The 16638-nt window shown below is 47.3% G+C and overlaps 1 protein-coding gene and 1 pseudogene across 1 annotated transcript; one reads left to right on the forward strand and one right to left on the reverse strand.

Moving 5' to 3' along the window:
- Positions 1–582: 582 nt before the first annotated feature.
- On the reverse strand, positions 583–16520 carry Slc3a2 (solute carrier family 3 member 2). The gene is made up of 10 exons (XM_004656570.2): positions 16263–16520; positions 6136–6555; positions 5628–5801; positions 3986–4080; positions 2524–2592; positions 2380–2438; positions 2054–2234; positions 1825–1968; positions 1220–1294; positions 583–1118 (listed from the first exon to the last, which is right to left on the reverse strand). Exons 1-10 carry the CDS (start codon positions 16372–16374, stop codon positions 756–758), a joined length of 1692 nt encoding a protein of 563 aa, XP_004656627.1. The 5' UTR covers positions 16375–16520; the 3' UTR covers positions 583–755.
- On the forward strand, positions 6575–10100 carry LOC123453598 (annotated as a pseudogene).
- Positions 16521–16638: the final 118 nt, after the last annotated feature.

Here is a 16638-nt window from a genome sequence, read left to right on the forward strand (position 1 = left end):
GCACATCCATATACTGCCCCCTCCCCTTTTCGAGGTAGGGCCTCCCTCTAACTGGAATTCATATGTAGTCTCAAGGTGGCCTCAAACTCACAGCAATCCTCCTACCTTTGCCTCTTTCTTGAAAGGCCAATAAAACTAATCACACTTGGCTGGAGATCTTTGCTTAGAGAGATAAAGAGCTGAAAATAGCAGGGCGTGGCGGTGCACGCTTTTAATCCCAGCACTCGGGAGATAGAGGTAGGAGGATCGCCGTGAGTTCTAGGCCACCTGAGACTACATAGTGAATTCCAGGTCAGCCTGAACCAGAGTGAGACCCTACTTCGAAGAACCAAAAAAAAAAAAAAGCTGAAAATACCTAAGACCATCAGAACACACCTAAGTCAACCTGAGAAGGCATGGGTGACAGTCCCAGCAGACACTTCCTTGCTAATGACCTTGAAAGAAGCCCTTCTTCTTTAGGCCTTTAATGAATAATTTAGGAGCTAGATCAGCTGCAGGGAACTCTATCTGAGAGCACTGTTGTACAGGCCAGGAGGGGAAGGAGTCCTGCTATGTCAGAGAAGCAAAGAGAAGACAAAAATCTCACCAGGAAGGAGCAACCTTTATTTTAAGGCAAAATACCCTATTTGGGGAGTGTGTAGTCTATAAAAGTTTTTTTTGTTTTGTTTTTTTAAAAAAAGAAGAAAACCAAAGAACTCAAAAGGCCTCTGGAGACAGGAGGTGGGGAGATGGTGGTAGGTGCTAGGGAGCTCGGGTCAGGCCACATAGGGGAAGCGCAGCAGCAGTCCCTCATGAGGGTGCAGAACCAGGCTCCTCAGCTCCAGGGAGGAGTCCTCTTTCCGACCTGGCTGGGTACTAAGCAGAAGGTCAGCCTGGGCTGGCAGGCTGGTGCCTGCAGGCAGGTTGGAGGCCCCTAGCCCAGCCGACAGGCTGCCATCCTCAAAGTTGAGCACCACCAGGTAGCGTTCATTCTGGTCCCAGTGGCGGATGTAGGAGAAGAGCCCAGATGTGGAGGAGAGTGCGTGGAAATCACCGTGCAACAGAGACCGCTCCTTACCGCGCTGGCCACTGAGCCTCCGGAATAGGGAAAGGAGGGAGCCAGGGTCTTTATCCTGACCCTGCGAATGATGGACACACAGAAGGAAGGGGTGAGATCTCCTGGACAGTAACAACCACCCGCCTACCCTCTGAGGGCCAAGTCTTAACTAAAACCTCTTACCTTCACTGTCATGTTGGACTCTGAGGTGCCAGAGAGGCTAGAGTCATTCCACAGCATGACTGGGGCCTCTAGAGGCTAAAGAATAGAAATAAAGAAGGGTCCACTTGCTAGGTGTGGTGGCACACACCTTTTATCCCAGCACTTGAGAGGCAGAGGTAGGAGGATGGCTGTGAGTTTAAGGCCACCCTGAGACTACACAGTGAATTCCAGGTCAGCCTGGACTAGAGACCCTACCCTGAGGGAAAAAAAAAGAAGGGTCCACTCATGGGTGCGAGATGGCGGGCCAAGGTGGCTTAGCAGTTAAAGGTACTTGCTTGCAAAGACTGATGGACTGGGTTCAATTCCCCAGTACCCATGTAAAGTCAGATGTAAAAGTGGCACATGCAGCCAGATACATACAGTGGGGTGCACCTGTAATTCCAGCACTCTGGAGACAGACATAGGAGGATCACTGTCAGCTCAAGGCCACCCTGAGACTACATAGTGAATTCCAGGTCAGCCGGGGCCACGGTGAGACCCTACCTCAAAAATTGAACCCCTTCCCCAAAATAATGACATGAATGAACACATCACCCCTACTGTGCAATGCAAAGAATGAGCAGTACCTGTCCTGGGATGGTAGCTGCCTGCAGGCCAATCTCATCCCCATAGCTGAAAATAGGGGTCCCTGGTAGGGTGAAGAGCAGCAATTGGTAGAGCCGGAGGAGTTGAGCGGGCACAAAGGATGTCAGGAGTCCTGCCTGAGACAACTGAAGGGAAGACAAGTCAGTGAACCCCAAATCCTACCCCTGCCTCCACCCCAAAGGTGCCTAGCCCCACCAACATGGTACTCACACTCCAGCTGCACCAGTGACCACCAGTGGCATTCAAATACTGGGTGACTAGGAATTTTGTATGCTCCCCAGTGAAACTGGAATTTGAAAGGTATGAGCTAGACAACAGCAGATCCTTGGTGGATTCAAGTAGGCTCAGAATCTGTTGCAGATCGGAGGAGTTGGTCCCTGCAATTAAGAGCCTGCATAGAGCAGGGACAGGAGGGTCAAAGTCAGTATAAGACAAGAGCTGAATAACAAAAATGAAGAAAGTTCTTTAGGCTAGGAAACACCCCTCCTCAGGGCCTCACACTCCACCATGCAGTTTCCCCAGGGTCTGGTACCTACCTAGCTTCACTGAAGCTCTTGGTAATATTCTGCCACTCAGCCAAGTGTAAGGGTGCATCCTAGAAGGAAACAAACATCACTCAGCCCTGCCTGAGACCTTTGGTTCTCACCCATACTTGACTTCTCAATGGAAGAAACACTCACCGTAAGATATCCTACATCCCTAACCTGGAACCCATCCACACCAGCCTTCAGCCAAAAACTCAGCGCTTCCTACAGGGAACAAAAGGACAGAGGAACTAGATCAACATACAGGCAAACCTTCACCCACAACACATTTTCCTGTAACTTCTGAAAAACAGTCTGACTTGCCTGGGTCTCCCTACCAATTCAACATTGGTTCAGCCCTCGTTTCCTGCCAATCTAACCTCCTTATCAATTCTTAGTGTTACATTTTTACTTCTCTATTCACACAGCTTCACCTTTAATTTAATACCTACAGAAAAGACCAAGAGGGCTGCAGAGATGACTTAGCAGTTAATGCTTGCCTGCTAAGCATAAGGACCCAGGTTCGATTCTCCAGTATCCATGTAAGCCAGATGCACAAGGTGGTGCATGCATCTTGAGTTCATCTGCAGTGGCTAGAGGCCCAGCACACCTATACTTTCCCCTCTCTGTATCTCTCTGCTTGCAAATAAATAACACGCCAAGGCAAATGCACTTCTCAGTTTCCAGAGGCCTAGGGAGTGTTAGCATATGCATGTCCTTGGAGCTCATTTGCAGCATCAAGAAGCCCTGGTGTGCCCCCCCACCACACTCTCTCCTTGCAAATAATAAAAAATAAAAATAAAAAGCTTGCTAGGTGCATGCCTTTAACTGCAGCACTCAGGAGGCAGAGGCAGGAGGATTGCCCTGGGTTTGAGGCGACCCTGAGACTACATAATGAATTCCAGGTCAGCCTGAGCTAGAGTGAGACCCCACATTGAAGAACCAAAGGTAAAGATCATTGGGAATTTCAAATCTTGGATACATAAAGGTCCTCAGAACCCCAGTTTCTTCATTTAGGAATAATACTAGACATTTTGCATGGTTTGAAAAGGAACTAGAAAATACCTACAAAATAACTGGCATAGTCCCAGATACATACTAAGACCCCACTGCTCACATGTTCAAACTGGGCTCCATTCCAAGCACATCAAACAAGAACTGGGAAACCAGTCAGGACAGGATTCCCAGAGAAAGAAAGGGCTTCCTATCTTCACAAAAAGAAAAATCAAAATTCAAGACTGACATCTGAGAAATTCCCTTCCTGGCACTGCCTCACCCCTAGAGTCAAGGAAACAAGAAACATGAGTGGTTAGAAAAGTATAACTAAGCCAGGCATTGTGGCACATGCCTTTAATCCCAGCATTCAGGAACAGAGGTAGGAAGATTGCCATGAGCTCAAGGTCAGCCTGAGACTCCATAGTGAATTCCAGTTCAGGCTGGGCTAGAGTAAGAACCCTACCTCAAAAAAGAAAACAACACAAGGTACACTGTTGGTCTATCCTACCTACTGTGGGAAGAGGAATACCTGCACCTGGGAGCCAGATTAGATGTGCTGGGCTCGCTGTGAATGAAGCAGCTCAGCCCAGCATCTGTCTGTCATCAGCTCCAACACACTCACCTTCACATTGGTGGCCACAGTGTCAGCCTGAGAGGGGAGGAACCATGAGTTCTGGCCCTGGTAGTTGGGTGTAAGGTCCAAAATCACTTGAATGCCTGGAACAATAAGCAGTCATGAGTCTTTGGAGAAGGGAAAATGAGGGCATCTGAGTCAGTTGAGGGTTTTTTCTTTTCTTTTTTCGAGATAGGGTCTCACTCTAGCCCAGGCTGACCTGGAATTCACTCTGTAGTCGCAGGGTGGCCTTGAACTCTCAGTGATCCTCCTACCTCTGCTCCTGCGCCCCCCCCCAGTGCTGGGATTTTAAAGGCATGTGCCACCATGCCCAGCTTGAGGGTTTTCTAGTATGAGTTGGCACAAAAGCTTGATATGAATGAACCCCTCTAAGGCAGGCTTCAGTGTACCAAGGTTAAGCTTTGTGGGCTCCCCACCCACAAAGGAACCATTTAAAGCTTAGGTTTGGGGAGGATGTAGGGAAGACATGTAATTCCAAACTGGCCTCCAACTAGCTTTGAACTACTTTTGATCCTCCAGCCATCACTTAATTTAAAATTCCCAAGTGCTGGGATTCCAGGCTTGTGCCACCATATTCAATTCATGCAGTGTTGGGTTTCATACATGCTAAACAAGACTACTAACCAAACCACATCCACACCCTTCTCTACTGATTAGACTAACTTAGTCTCTCTCTCTCTCTGCCTCTTTCTCTCAAGCGTGTGTGTGTGTGTGTGTGTGTGTGTGTGTGTGTGTGTGTGTATTTAAATGTAAATGGTTTAGCAGTTAAGGCACTTGAATATATAGCCTAAGAACCCAGGTTCCATTGCAAAGGACCCATAAGCCAGATGCACAAAGTGGCACATGTGCTTGAAGTTCTTTTTTGCAAGGGCTGGAGGCCCTGGCGCACCCACTCGTTCTCTGTTCGCTACCTAATTAAAAAAAAAATACAAGGACTGGAAGACATGGCTTGGTGCTTGCCAGCAAAGCCCAAGGTCCCAGGTTCAATTCCCCAGTACCCACATAAAGCCAACGCACAAGGCAGCACATGTACCATTTTCAGTGGTTAAAGGCCCTGGCGTGCCCATTCTCTCTTTCTAAATAAATTGCCAATAGAGCAAGACTCTACCTTAAAAAACAAAAAAGAAAATATGACTACTTGCCTGCATTTTATTAAGAAAAATAGGAATAAATGATGAGCCGGGTGCGGTGACACACACCTTTAATCCTAGCACTGAGGAGGTAGTGGTGGGTGGTCACTGTGAGTTCGAGGCCACCCTGAGACAAGCAGGTCAATCTGAGGTAGAGTGAGACCCTACCTTGAAAAACCAAAAAAAGAAAACCACCCGGGCATGGTAGCCTAGACTTTTAAACCCAGCACTGGGAGGCCGAGATGGAAGGATCCCAGTAAATTTGAGGCCTGCCGCGCTAGACTGAGACCCTGTTTCAAAAGAACACCTCTCCCCCAACACCCAAGAAAAAAATAATTGATTCTAGCCAAATTAGCAAAACAAGTCTCCCCTATGCCTGCCCTAGTTAACCCTGGGCCAGTTAAGGCAAAACCAAACCAAAAAATTCTTATTCTGCCTTTCTTCTGGCCAGAAGGCCAAGCCCTTCCTCCCAGCTTCCCTAGAAAGCCCGGGACACCCACTCTTTTTCTTGGCACTTTGCAGGAAGTCGACAAAATCTTCCTGGGAGCCAAGAGCCGGATCAATCTCTTTCAAGTTGGTCCCAGTGACATTGTCCTTCTGGTTCTTGTGAATCGGGCCGAGCACCAGGCCAGCCACCTTCAGCGAGCTCAGATAGTCCAGCCGGTCCTTCAGACCTGCGGGACCGGGAGGGGATCGGGGTGAACAGGCGAGGCCTCCCCTCCCCCACCCCCGCCCGGAGGAGGGGAGAGGAGGGGGGGTCGGACCACGAGGCTGATGCAAGGAGCCTCGCTCATGACTTCAGAAACTGGTTTTGACCGGCTCAGGCGCCTCGTGGTGGCCGGAGTGGCCAGGGGAAGGGGCTGTGCAGTTAGCAAGCTACCCTCGGGAACGAAGAGGAGCGGCCGGGCTGGTTTTCTTCCAAGGTGGGGGGAAGAATCAAGCCATCGCCTGAGCACGGGAGGGGGGGCGGGGGCCAGGGCTGGGGACCCGGGCGAGCCCCGCACTCACCCGCCAGGCCTCGGGCGTCGCGGCCCACGAAGGCCTGCACGTCGCCGACGCGGTAGAGGGCGCCCTTGTGCCACCAGCGCTGCACGGGCAGCTCCCGGCAGCGCGGCGCGCGGACGATGATGACCACCGCGCCGGCCAGCATGCCCAGCCAGCCGAGCCAGAAGAGCAGCAGCAGCGCCCAGCGGGTGCGCACCCAGCCCGGGGTGCCCGCCACCTTCAGCAGCTCCTCTTTGGACAGGCCGGTGAACTTGGCTCCGGCCTCCGCGTCGTCTTCGGCCACCTTGATCTTCACCAGGCCGTTCTTCTCCCCGCCGCCCGCCACGGCTGCCCCGGACGCAGCGTTCATGGGCTGCTTCTCCGGCTCCAGCTCGTTCAGCTCCACCTCCTTCATATCCACTTCGGGGTCCTGGCTCATGATGCCTGCGGAAGCAGCGACACGATGATGCGGACCGCGGTCAGGGGGTGCCCGGCCCTCCCAGCCAAGAACGATCTCCCGGGACCGCGTGGCTTTGCTCAGCTCCGGCGACTGCTTCTGCGGCCCGGCAGCCTCGAGTCTGGGAAGTCCTCCGGGAGCTCCGCCCCGACACGCCTCTTAAAGGAACCCCGGGAATCGAACTTCCTGAGACTGGGTGGAGCGGAGAAATCAGAAATAGGGGCTGGAGCTGCCTCCGGCAGCTGCAAAAAAATACATTTTCGCTTCTCAAACCTGTCTGTTTCTTTTTTTTTTGTTTTTCGAGGTAGGGTCTCACTCTGGCTCAGGCTGACCTGGAATTCACTATGTAGTCTCAGGGTGGCCTCGAACTCTCGGCGATCCTCCTACCTCTGCCTCCCGAGTGCTGGGATTAAAGGCGTGCGCCACCACGCCCGGCTAAACCTGTCTATTTCTAAGGCTCAAAAGCACGTAGCTACCGAACTCTGATTTATCCAGCCGCAGGTCACGAAGCCCTCCTCAGCCTTCTGGCTCCACTCCTAAACCGGTGGTGGTTTAGGAGTAAATCCCATCATCTGGGAGGCAAGAGGTAGGAGGATCACTGTCAGTTCAAGGCCACTCTAAAACGACATACTGAATTCCAGGTCAGCCTGGGTTAGAGCGAGAAACTACTAGGGGGCGGGGGTGAGGGTGGGTGGGAGCCATTTCTGAGGCCTCTATCTTCCACTGCCACCTGGTCTTCCCAATTTCACACAGCCACTTGCACAGAAGCCAGCTAGACCCAGCGTATGCACTCACTACAATGCTTTGCTTCATTAACTATGGAATTCACTCCAATTAAAGGTTATTCTGTTTGGGTAGAGTCAAAGTGGACACACACACACACCCTCCTCTTATCCTACCCCACAGAAGCCACTGATGGGGCTATGTGACATTCCAGAACTAGGCCTCAAAGGCATTCAGACATCTACCTTTTTCTAGAATAGTTCAAATAACTTTGCGTCGCCTTACACGCCCTCTCAAACTCCCCCAGAGCGCAAAGGAATTGGAAGCAGCTAGTCCTGTCAGATGTGGAAGACCTCTCCGATTTCCTCATAGAGGGACTTGGATAGAGGGTAAATGGGGCGGAGACAGGGCTCGCAGCAAGGGTAAGTAGACAGCAAGCAACACTCAGGGACTTCTTGTTCCTGAGCAGTCAGCTGGGTTATTTTCAGAAGAGCTGAAGGAAAGATCCTTTCTCCCTCCAAGGCTGGAAGCCAGGATTACTACATATTCAAAAAGAAAGCCACATTCCCAAAGTCCTCCCTACCCCCATCCAAGAAAACCTGATGTGACACCAGGTCCTAGCAGAAGGCAGGCAAGTGGTAGAGGTGGTGGTTTATACCAGTGCTCAATGATAAGAGCTCCATGGTGCCCTGGGCATGCCAGATAAGAAATGCCATTTAAGGTTCAGAACAAACTTGATCCCAAGCATGAAAGCCCAAGGTTGAGGACTGTGGAGTCAGAATCTCTCCTAGAGATGGTTCAATATAACACCCTCTAGAAACATAGTCTCTTCTGGCCTCCACGACTCCAGATGACCAAAGTCAGTTCTGCCTGTGTGCCTCAGGTGAATCTGTCTCACCAGAGATGGCATATAGCAGACATTTCCTAAGTGTTTGGCAAATGAGTGGATGAACTTTTATCACTCAAACCTACATGTCTCCCTTCTCAGAAACAACTGAACAAAGTAGTATATAAAGATAAAGGGCTAAAAGTAAAAAGGAAAGCCAGGCGTGGTGGCGCACGCCTTTAATCCCAGCACTTGGGAGGCAGAGGTAGGAGGATTGCCGTGAGTTCGAGGCCACCCTGAGACTCCATTGTGAATTCCAGGTCAGCCTGGGCAAGAGTGAGACCCTACCTCAAAAAATAAATAAAAAGGAATTCAAACTCTATTGTAGGGCTGGAGAGATGGCTTGGCAGTTAAGGTGCTTGCCTGCAAAGCCTAATGACCCAAGTCTTATCACCCAGCACCTTACAGGCTCTACGCTCCAGCCACATCAGCTTTCAAACGCCTGCCACCCTCCCCACGTAGGTTTAAAGTTTTCAGGCTTTAGCTTCTTGTGCATGTCATTCCCCTGCTGTTAGGCCTTTTCTACTTCACTGTTCCTTACAAGTTCCAGACCTAGTTCAAGTGACAACGCCTAAGCAGAATTGCTAGTCCTCCATCTGGCACCAAAACTTATGTTCCATTTATTTACTGCTTCCTCATTTAAATATCTGCTCTAAATATGTTTACACACACGCACACACTCTTTAAGGCAAGTGACAATTGCCAGGTGTGGTGATGCACGCCTTTAAACCCAGGGAGGCAGAGATAGGAGGATCACAGAGTTCAAGGCCTGGGACTACAAAGTGAGTTCCAGGTCAGCCTGGACTAAAGTGAGACCCTATTTCAAAACAAACAAACAAAAAAAAAAGCCTGGCGAAGTGGCACACACCTTTAGTCCTAGCACTTGGGAGGCAGAGATACAGGGATCACCAGGAGTTCAAGGCCACCCTGGGATTACATAGTGAATTCCAGGTCAGCCTGGACTAGAGAGAGATCCTACGGCAAAACGAAAAAAGAAAAAAAAAAAGGACACATGCAAGGTCCTTGTGCTATTGGTTGATGAATTCGTCTCACCAGAGATGGCATACAGCAGACATTTCCTAAGTGTTTGGCAAATGAGTGGATGAACTTTATCACTCAAACCTACATGCCTCCCTTCTCAGAAACAACTGAACAAAGTAGTGTATGAAGATAAAGGGCTAAGTAAAAGGGAATTCAAACTCTATTGTAGAGCTGGAGAGAGGGCTCAGCAGTTAAAGGCACTTGCCTGCAAAGCCTAATGACCCAATTCAGTTCACCAGTACCTATGCAGAAGCCAGATGCACAAGATGGATGGTGCGTGCATCTGGAGTTTGTCTGCACTGGCGGCACTGGCGCAAGAGGACCCAGTGCGCGCGTCATGGGGTGCTAAGGCGACACGCACCTCTGCCCGAGAGCTGCTTCGTGATGAGAAGAAGAACCCAGACTCGCAGTTTGGTGAGCTTATTGCGAAGTACACTAAAGAAGATTGTGCCAGTAGAGATAACCATCAGCTTACTAAAGAGGGAAATGGATCAAACAATGGCCGCCAGTGCTCAGAAGAATAAATTCTTGATTGACGGTAAATCAAGACAATCTTCAATCTTCTTGGAACATGACCATGGATGGGAAGAATATCTTTCGTTTTGTTTTTTGACTGTAATAATGAGATCTGTACTGAACAATGTCTTGAGAGGAAAGAGTAGTGGGAGGAGTGATGACAAGAGAGAGAGAGAGAGAGAGAGAGAGAGAGAAAGAGAGAGGGGGGGAGGGAGGGGGAGCAAGCGAGCTTGGAAAAAAGAATTGACTTATCTTCAGTCAACAAAACCTATTACTGATTTATATGAAGAAATGGGGAAAGTCAAGAAAATAAATGCTTCTAAGTATGGTGATGAAGTTGTGAAGATTTTTGACAAAGAAGGATAGCCCTGAAAGCACCCTTGAGATCACGCTTGAATATTGGGTTTGGTAGCTGCTATCACAGCTCCCTTTTAAGGCAGTTTTAATCTTTCAAAATCTTACCTCAATTAATGACTAGACAATACACACTAAGACAAATTACATTTGTTTTGCTTTTTAACGTTTGTTCTCGAGAGTAGACAGTGAGTTCAAGGTCTGCTTCATTCTGATTATCATGGTGCTCACAAGACAGAGAAGGGTATCAGCTAGCTCTGTTTTTATTAAAAAGATCATCCCTCTTATAGTTTGTGCTTTCTGTGAGAGAATTTTTTTAGAATGCATATATTTTTTTTAGTAATTATAACATGCTCAGATTAGAGATTTCCACTGTTTCTTTTTGCTGCAGATTTTAAATTTCCAAACTATTGAGTGAATTTGTGGACCAAATTTAAAAAAGTTTTTTGTGAGCCAGGCATGGTGGCAGACGCCTTTAATCCCAGCATTCAGGAGGCAGAGGTAGGAGGATCGCAGACAGTTCAAGGCCACCCTGAGACTACAGAGTGAATTCCATGTCAGCCTGAGCTAGAGTGAGACCCTACCTCAAAAAACTTAAAAAAAAAAAAAAAAAAAAAAAGCTTTTTGTGTAGTCAGGTCCTACACAAGGTGTTTGGTAAACACACTCATAAAGTGGATTCCAAGCAATGTTTTAGTATTTATCAAGTAACTGATCATTTCCTGTAGGAAGAGGAAAACAGAGGTTTTGATATATTACAGCTTGTGTGAAGTTATCTGAAAGTTGTATACAAGTCTGCTTCCAAGGTTTGGGCAGGAGTTGGAGGAGTTCAGAACCTGGAAGAATTGTCTGCATTCTTCTGACAGAATCTGGGGCCAGGATCACGTTCACATCATGTCCTTGAGCTCCATACACACAGTGCTATTCATTATTAACTGATGTTAACAAAATTCCTAGCAAGAGAAACTTGAGAAAAACAAAGTGAGTTCCACATCAGCTTGGGCTAGAGTGAGACTCTGACTCTGACACACACACACACACACACACACACACACAGAAAAAAAAAGAGAACCTTGAGATGCATATGCTAGATTTGTGTTAATGTGGCTCATTTCTCATTTTAATCATACTTGAAGGGATTTTTGTTTTGCTGTTTTGTTTTCTAGCCTAAACATATAGTTAGAATAAAAAGCAATCTAATGGTCAATTTTCTCATTTGTATTTTATTTTCTGAAATATTTTTTCAGTTATTTGTTTAAAAATCATTGCACTTTGGTCAGAAAAATAATAATACATATATCTTATAAATGTCAGGAAAAAAAAAAGATTCCTAGCCAGGCGTGGTGGCGCACGCCTTTAATCCCAGCATTCAGGAGGCAGAGGTAGGAGTCGTGCCGTGAGTTCCAGGCCACCCTGACACTACATTCCAGGTCAGCCTGAGGTAGAGTGAAACTCTACCTCGAAAAACCGAAAAGGGAAAAAAAAAAAAAAAAAGATTCTTAGTGGCTTCAATGAAAGCAATAGAGGGATGCTTACAGAAACTACAAGGCAATAGTTTAGGGAGAGAATAAGGTGAGGAAGTCACCAGGGAGGCTGACAACAGTTTTAGAGACTTCTCCTTTGCTTCTCAAATGATGACAGCTCTTTTTTTCTGGCCAAAAACCAGTGGTGCCCCTGACTTCAGTGTATCTGCCTCATAAAACACTATGAATATGGAAAATAAACACTGCTCAAGAAATTGACTCAAGGGAGCTGGAAAGATGGCTTAGCAGTTAAGGCATTTGCCTGCAAAGCCAAAGGATCCCAGTTCGATTCTCTTGGACCTGCATAAACCAGATGTACAAGGAGGCACATGCTCTGGAGTTCATTTGCAGTGGCTAGAGACCCTGGCGTGCCCACACACTCTCGAACTCTCTCTGCCTCTTTCTCTCTCTCTCAAATAAATAAATAATTAAAAAAAACACCCTCATGCACCAATTCTCTCACCCTCTCTCTCTGTCAAATAAGGAAATAAATAAAAATATTCTCTCTCCCTCTTTCTGTCAAATAAATAAATAAAAATATTTTTTTAAAAATTGACTCAGAAGGTTGGACAGGGTGTTGCAGGAGATGGCTGAGCAGTTAAAAGGTTCTTCCTTACAAAGTCTGATGGCCTGGATTTCAAGCTAATTGGCAATTGGTTAATCTTTGTTCAGGCTAAACCCTAGGACATGGAAAACTATGCACCTTGGGTGGAGTTCCTAGGACACAAGGAATTCGTCAGCTTCTGCAGAGACTTCCTGAAAAACAAAAACTCACAATCTGACCCTATTTTGAATTCATAAGCGCTCTTTTATGCTCAGACACCCCACAGCTTTGACTGCCTGAAACTGAATAAAAGTTACAAATTAAGTCTGCCCAGGGATTCACTTCAGTGAAGCCCCTGACCCTCCTTTAAGTCATATTTTGTGTTGCACGTTCATTTTGTGTTCTCACAGGCACCACTGGACAGTGGCAACAGGGATCAATTCCCTAGTACTCACATAAAACCAGATGCACAAAATGGCACATGCATCTTGAGTTCATTTGCAGTGGCAAGAGGCCCTGTCATGCCCATTCTCTCTCCCTCTCTTTCTCTGCTTGCAAATAAATAAGTAAATAAAAATAAAGCATTAGACCAGGTGTGGTAGCACATGCCTTTAATCCCAGCACTGGGGGGGGGGGGGGAACTAGGGCAGGATTGCTGTAAGTTTGAGGCCAGCCTGAGACTCTATAGTGACTCCAAGGACCCAGGTTTGATTCCCCAGGACCCATGTTAGCCAGGTGCACAAGGTGGTGCATGCATCTAGAGTTTGTTTGCAGTGGCTGGTGTCCCTGGTGTGCCCATTCTCTCTCTCTCTGTCATTCATGTATATATACATATATACATATTTACTTATATACATATATACATACATACATACATACATACATATAAATATATATAGAGAGAGAGAGATGAAAAAGGCTAAATAAATACAAGGCAGTTTAGGGGTGTATGTTTAATGGTACAGTGTATTCTTGGCATGTACAAGGCCGTAAATTAGATTCCCACCACCGAGAGACAGAGATTAATCAACACAGAAAGTTTCTCTGAAAGAAAAGCAGGTCTCCCAGTTCTGGGTGAAGCATTCTCATTTTCATATTCCTTTCCTCCACTACCTGGTAGCAATACCTCTTACAGCCAGGTGGGGGCAGAGTTGCTCTTTGAACATTGTCCGACCCTCCAACAGCAAGCTGGTTAGATAACCTGTAACAGCGAACTGGACTGAAAAGATCATTCAAAATACAGCCTCTTCTCAGTTAAAAGATCTTGGACTTGGGCTGGAGAGATGGCTTAGCGGTTAAGCGTTTGCCTGTGAAGCCTAAGGACCCCGGTTCGAGGCTCGATTTCCCCAGGAACCAAGTTAGCCAGATGCACAAGGGGGCGCACACATCTGGAGTTCCTTTCAAGTGGCTGGAGGCCCTGGCACGCCCATTCTCTCTCTCTTCTGTCGCTCTCAAATAAATAAAAAATGAACAACAACAAAAAAAATACAGCCTCTTAGAGGCAGGAGGATTAGGAATTCAATGCCAACCTAAACTACTGTCCTAGTTAATCATGATTCTCATGTTGATGGATTTATAATCACAACAGAAACAAATCTCTGGGTAGGTCTATGAAGATTTCTTTATTTCATAAAGCCTGGCATGGTGGCACATGCCTTTAATCCCAGCACTCAGGAGGCAGAGGTAGGACTGCCATGAGCTTCAGGCTTCCCTGAGATCACATAATGATCAGCCTAGGCTAGAGAATGACACCCTACCTCGAAAAATCACAGACAGACACACACACACAAAAGCAAGCCAGGTGTAGTGGCACACGCCCTTAATCCTAGCACTTGGGAGGCTGAGGTAGGAGGATCACTGTTTGTTCCAGACCAGCCAGAGACTACTAGTGAATTCCAGGTCAACCTGGGTGGAACAAAACACTGCCTGGAAAAACTGAAGAAGAAGAAGAAAAAAAAAGCCAGATTTGGTGGTACACACCTTTAATCCCAACACTGAGGAAGCTGAGGTAGAAGATCACCATTAATTGGAGGCCAGACTGGAGCTACAGTGAGTTTGAGATCAGCCTGAGCTAGTGTTACCCTACCTTGAAGAAAATTTACATTTATCTGAGAAAGAGGCAGATAAAGGGAGAATGGGTGTGCCAGGGCCTCTAGCCACTATAAAGAACTCCAGATGCATGCACTACCTTGTGCATCTGGCTTTACGTGGGTACTGGGGAAATCAAACCTGGGTCCTTTGGCTTTGCTGGCAAGCACTTCAACTACTAAGCAATTTCCAGCCTGAGAATTTTTCTTAATTTAATTTATTTATTTGTTTGACAGAGAAAAAGAGGGAGGGAGGAGGGGAGAGAGAGAATGGGTATGTCAGGGCCTACAGCCACTGCAATGAACTCCAGACGCATGCATCACCTTGTGCAACTGGGTAACGTAAGTCCTGGGGAATTGAACCTGAGTCCTTTGGCTTTGCAGACAAACGCCTTAACTGCTAACTCATCTCTCCAGCCCTTGAGAATTTTTTGTTGTTGTTTTTTGAGGTAGGCTCTCTCCCTCCAGCCTGACCTGGAATTCACTATTGTAGTCTCTTGGTGGCCTCAATCCACTTACGTGTGCCAGGATTAAAGGCATGTGCCACATCTAGCTATGAGTTTTTCTAGATTGGGTTTTTTGAGGTAGGACCCACTCTGAATGGCAGCATCCCCACGGGTTGTGATCCCCAACTGAATAAAAAGGAAAGTGGGTTGGAGAGATGACTTAGTGGTTAAGGCACTTGCCTACAAAGCAAAAGGACCCAGGTTCAATTCCTCAGAACCCATAGTAAAGCCAGATGCACAAGGTGGCACATGCATCTAGAGATCATTTACAGCAGCTAGAGGCCATGGTGCGCCCATTCTCTCTCTCAAATAAATACGTTAATCCATCCCAGCACTCGTGAGGCAGAGGGAAGAGGACTGCCATGAGTTCGAGACCAGCCTGAGACATGGTGAATTGTAGGTCAGCCTGGGCTATGGCAAGACCCTAACAAAAAATAAAAATTAAAAAAAAAGAGAGAGAGAGACAAAACTTAGGGGTGGAGAGATGGCTCAGCGATTAAAGGCACCTGCTAATAAAGCCTAATGGCTTGGGTTCAATTCCCCAGTACCCACATAATACCAGATACACAAAGGGGCACATGTGTCTGGTACACCCATTCTTCTCTCACTTTCATCCTCAGTTCTCTCCCTGCAAATAATTTTTTTTGGTTTCAACCTCTTTAAAAATAATTGCTAACTAGGCCCACACAGTTAATTCCAGTGTCTTCCAGGTCAGTGAGACCCTGCCTCAAAAAAACAAAACAATCCAGTGTGAAGGTGCACACAGAGGTAGGATCGCCAGCCTGAGACTACATTGTGAATTACAGGTCAGCTTGGGCTAGACCCTACCTCAAAAAACCAAAAATAGTAATAATTTTATTACTCTCCCCAGTTCCTTATTACCATACAATGGCTTATACTGATGTCAACTTGACAACATCTAGAATCACCTAGAAGACAAATCGCTGGGCACATGTGTAAGAGAATTCGTAAATTAGGTTAACTGAGGTGGAAAAATCCACCCTAACTATGGGCAGCACCATTCCATGGCCTGAATAAATGTTTATGCATCCTTGTGTACATAGTTGTTGATCACAAATGAGTGATGAGCTAATGCTGCTAGTTAGTTTCAATAACTAACCTATAGCTGTGAGCTAGAAAAATCAGTAAGTTTTGATTAGTTCCTTAGGAGGTCTTTAGATACAATCTCATGCATAAATGGGGCTTGTCCAATGCCTTGGTATTGTAGATGATCAACTCATACAGCATCCTTAAAATGGTGCACAGTGATGGGCATTCAGTGGTAGCAGGTAGCACAAGGCCCTGGGTTTAATCCCTAGCACTTTTATTAAAAAAAAAAAAAACTTTCGCAAATGTGAGCTAATATTAGCCCTACTAAAGTCCAAGACCCTGGACTAATTAGAGCACCGAAACAGTTCACTAGTTCGGAAAAAAAAAAAATCAGAATGTCATCTATAATCCCCAAAAGGCTCTGTGGAAGGGACCTCCACCCGAGCTCAGTCAGGGTCCCAAGTACCTGAGTCGCCACCCACGCTGAGACCCTGGGCATCCGGTTCCGAAGGCGCACTGGGCGGCTGGGACGGAACACAGACGACGCCGGCCGCGGGTTCAGCAGGTTCGGGATCCATAGAGATGGGTCTGCACGCAGGTTTACAAAAAGGAATTCAGGGCAGAGAGTACGGGCAGCTGGCCCTGATGGTGACCGAAAGTCAATGGAGGATGGCGTGTAGCTAAGGTTCCCGCGATGACTGACGTCTTCGCCGCAGTGGCTTAGAGCAGCCAAGCGCAGCGCGAGGCCAGAGCGCACGCGCGTCTTTTTCGCGCCTCAAACTCGGGGGCGGAACGTTCCAGCCCCGCCTTCCCTGGAATTCTCTACCCACAATTCTCCGGGC

This window comes from Jaculus jaculus, chromosome 1 (genome assembly GCF_020740685.1).
Source record: "Jaculus jaculus isolate mJacJac1 chromosome 1, mJacJac1.mat.Y.cur, whole genome shotgun sequence".
NCBI classification, from domain to species: domain Eukaryota; kingdom Metazoa; phylum Chordata; class Mammalia; order Rodentia; family Dipodidae; genus Jaculus; species Jaculus jaculus.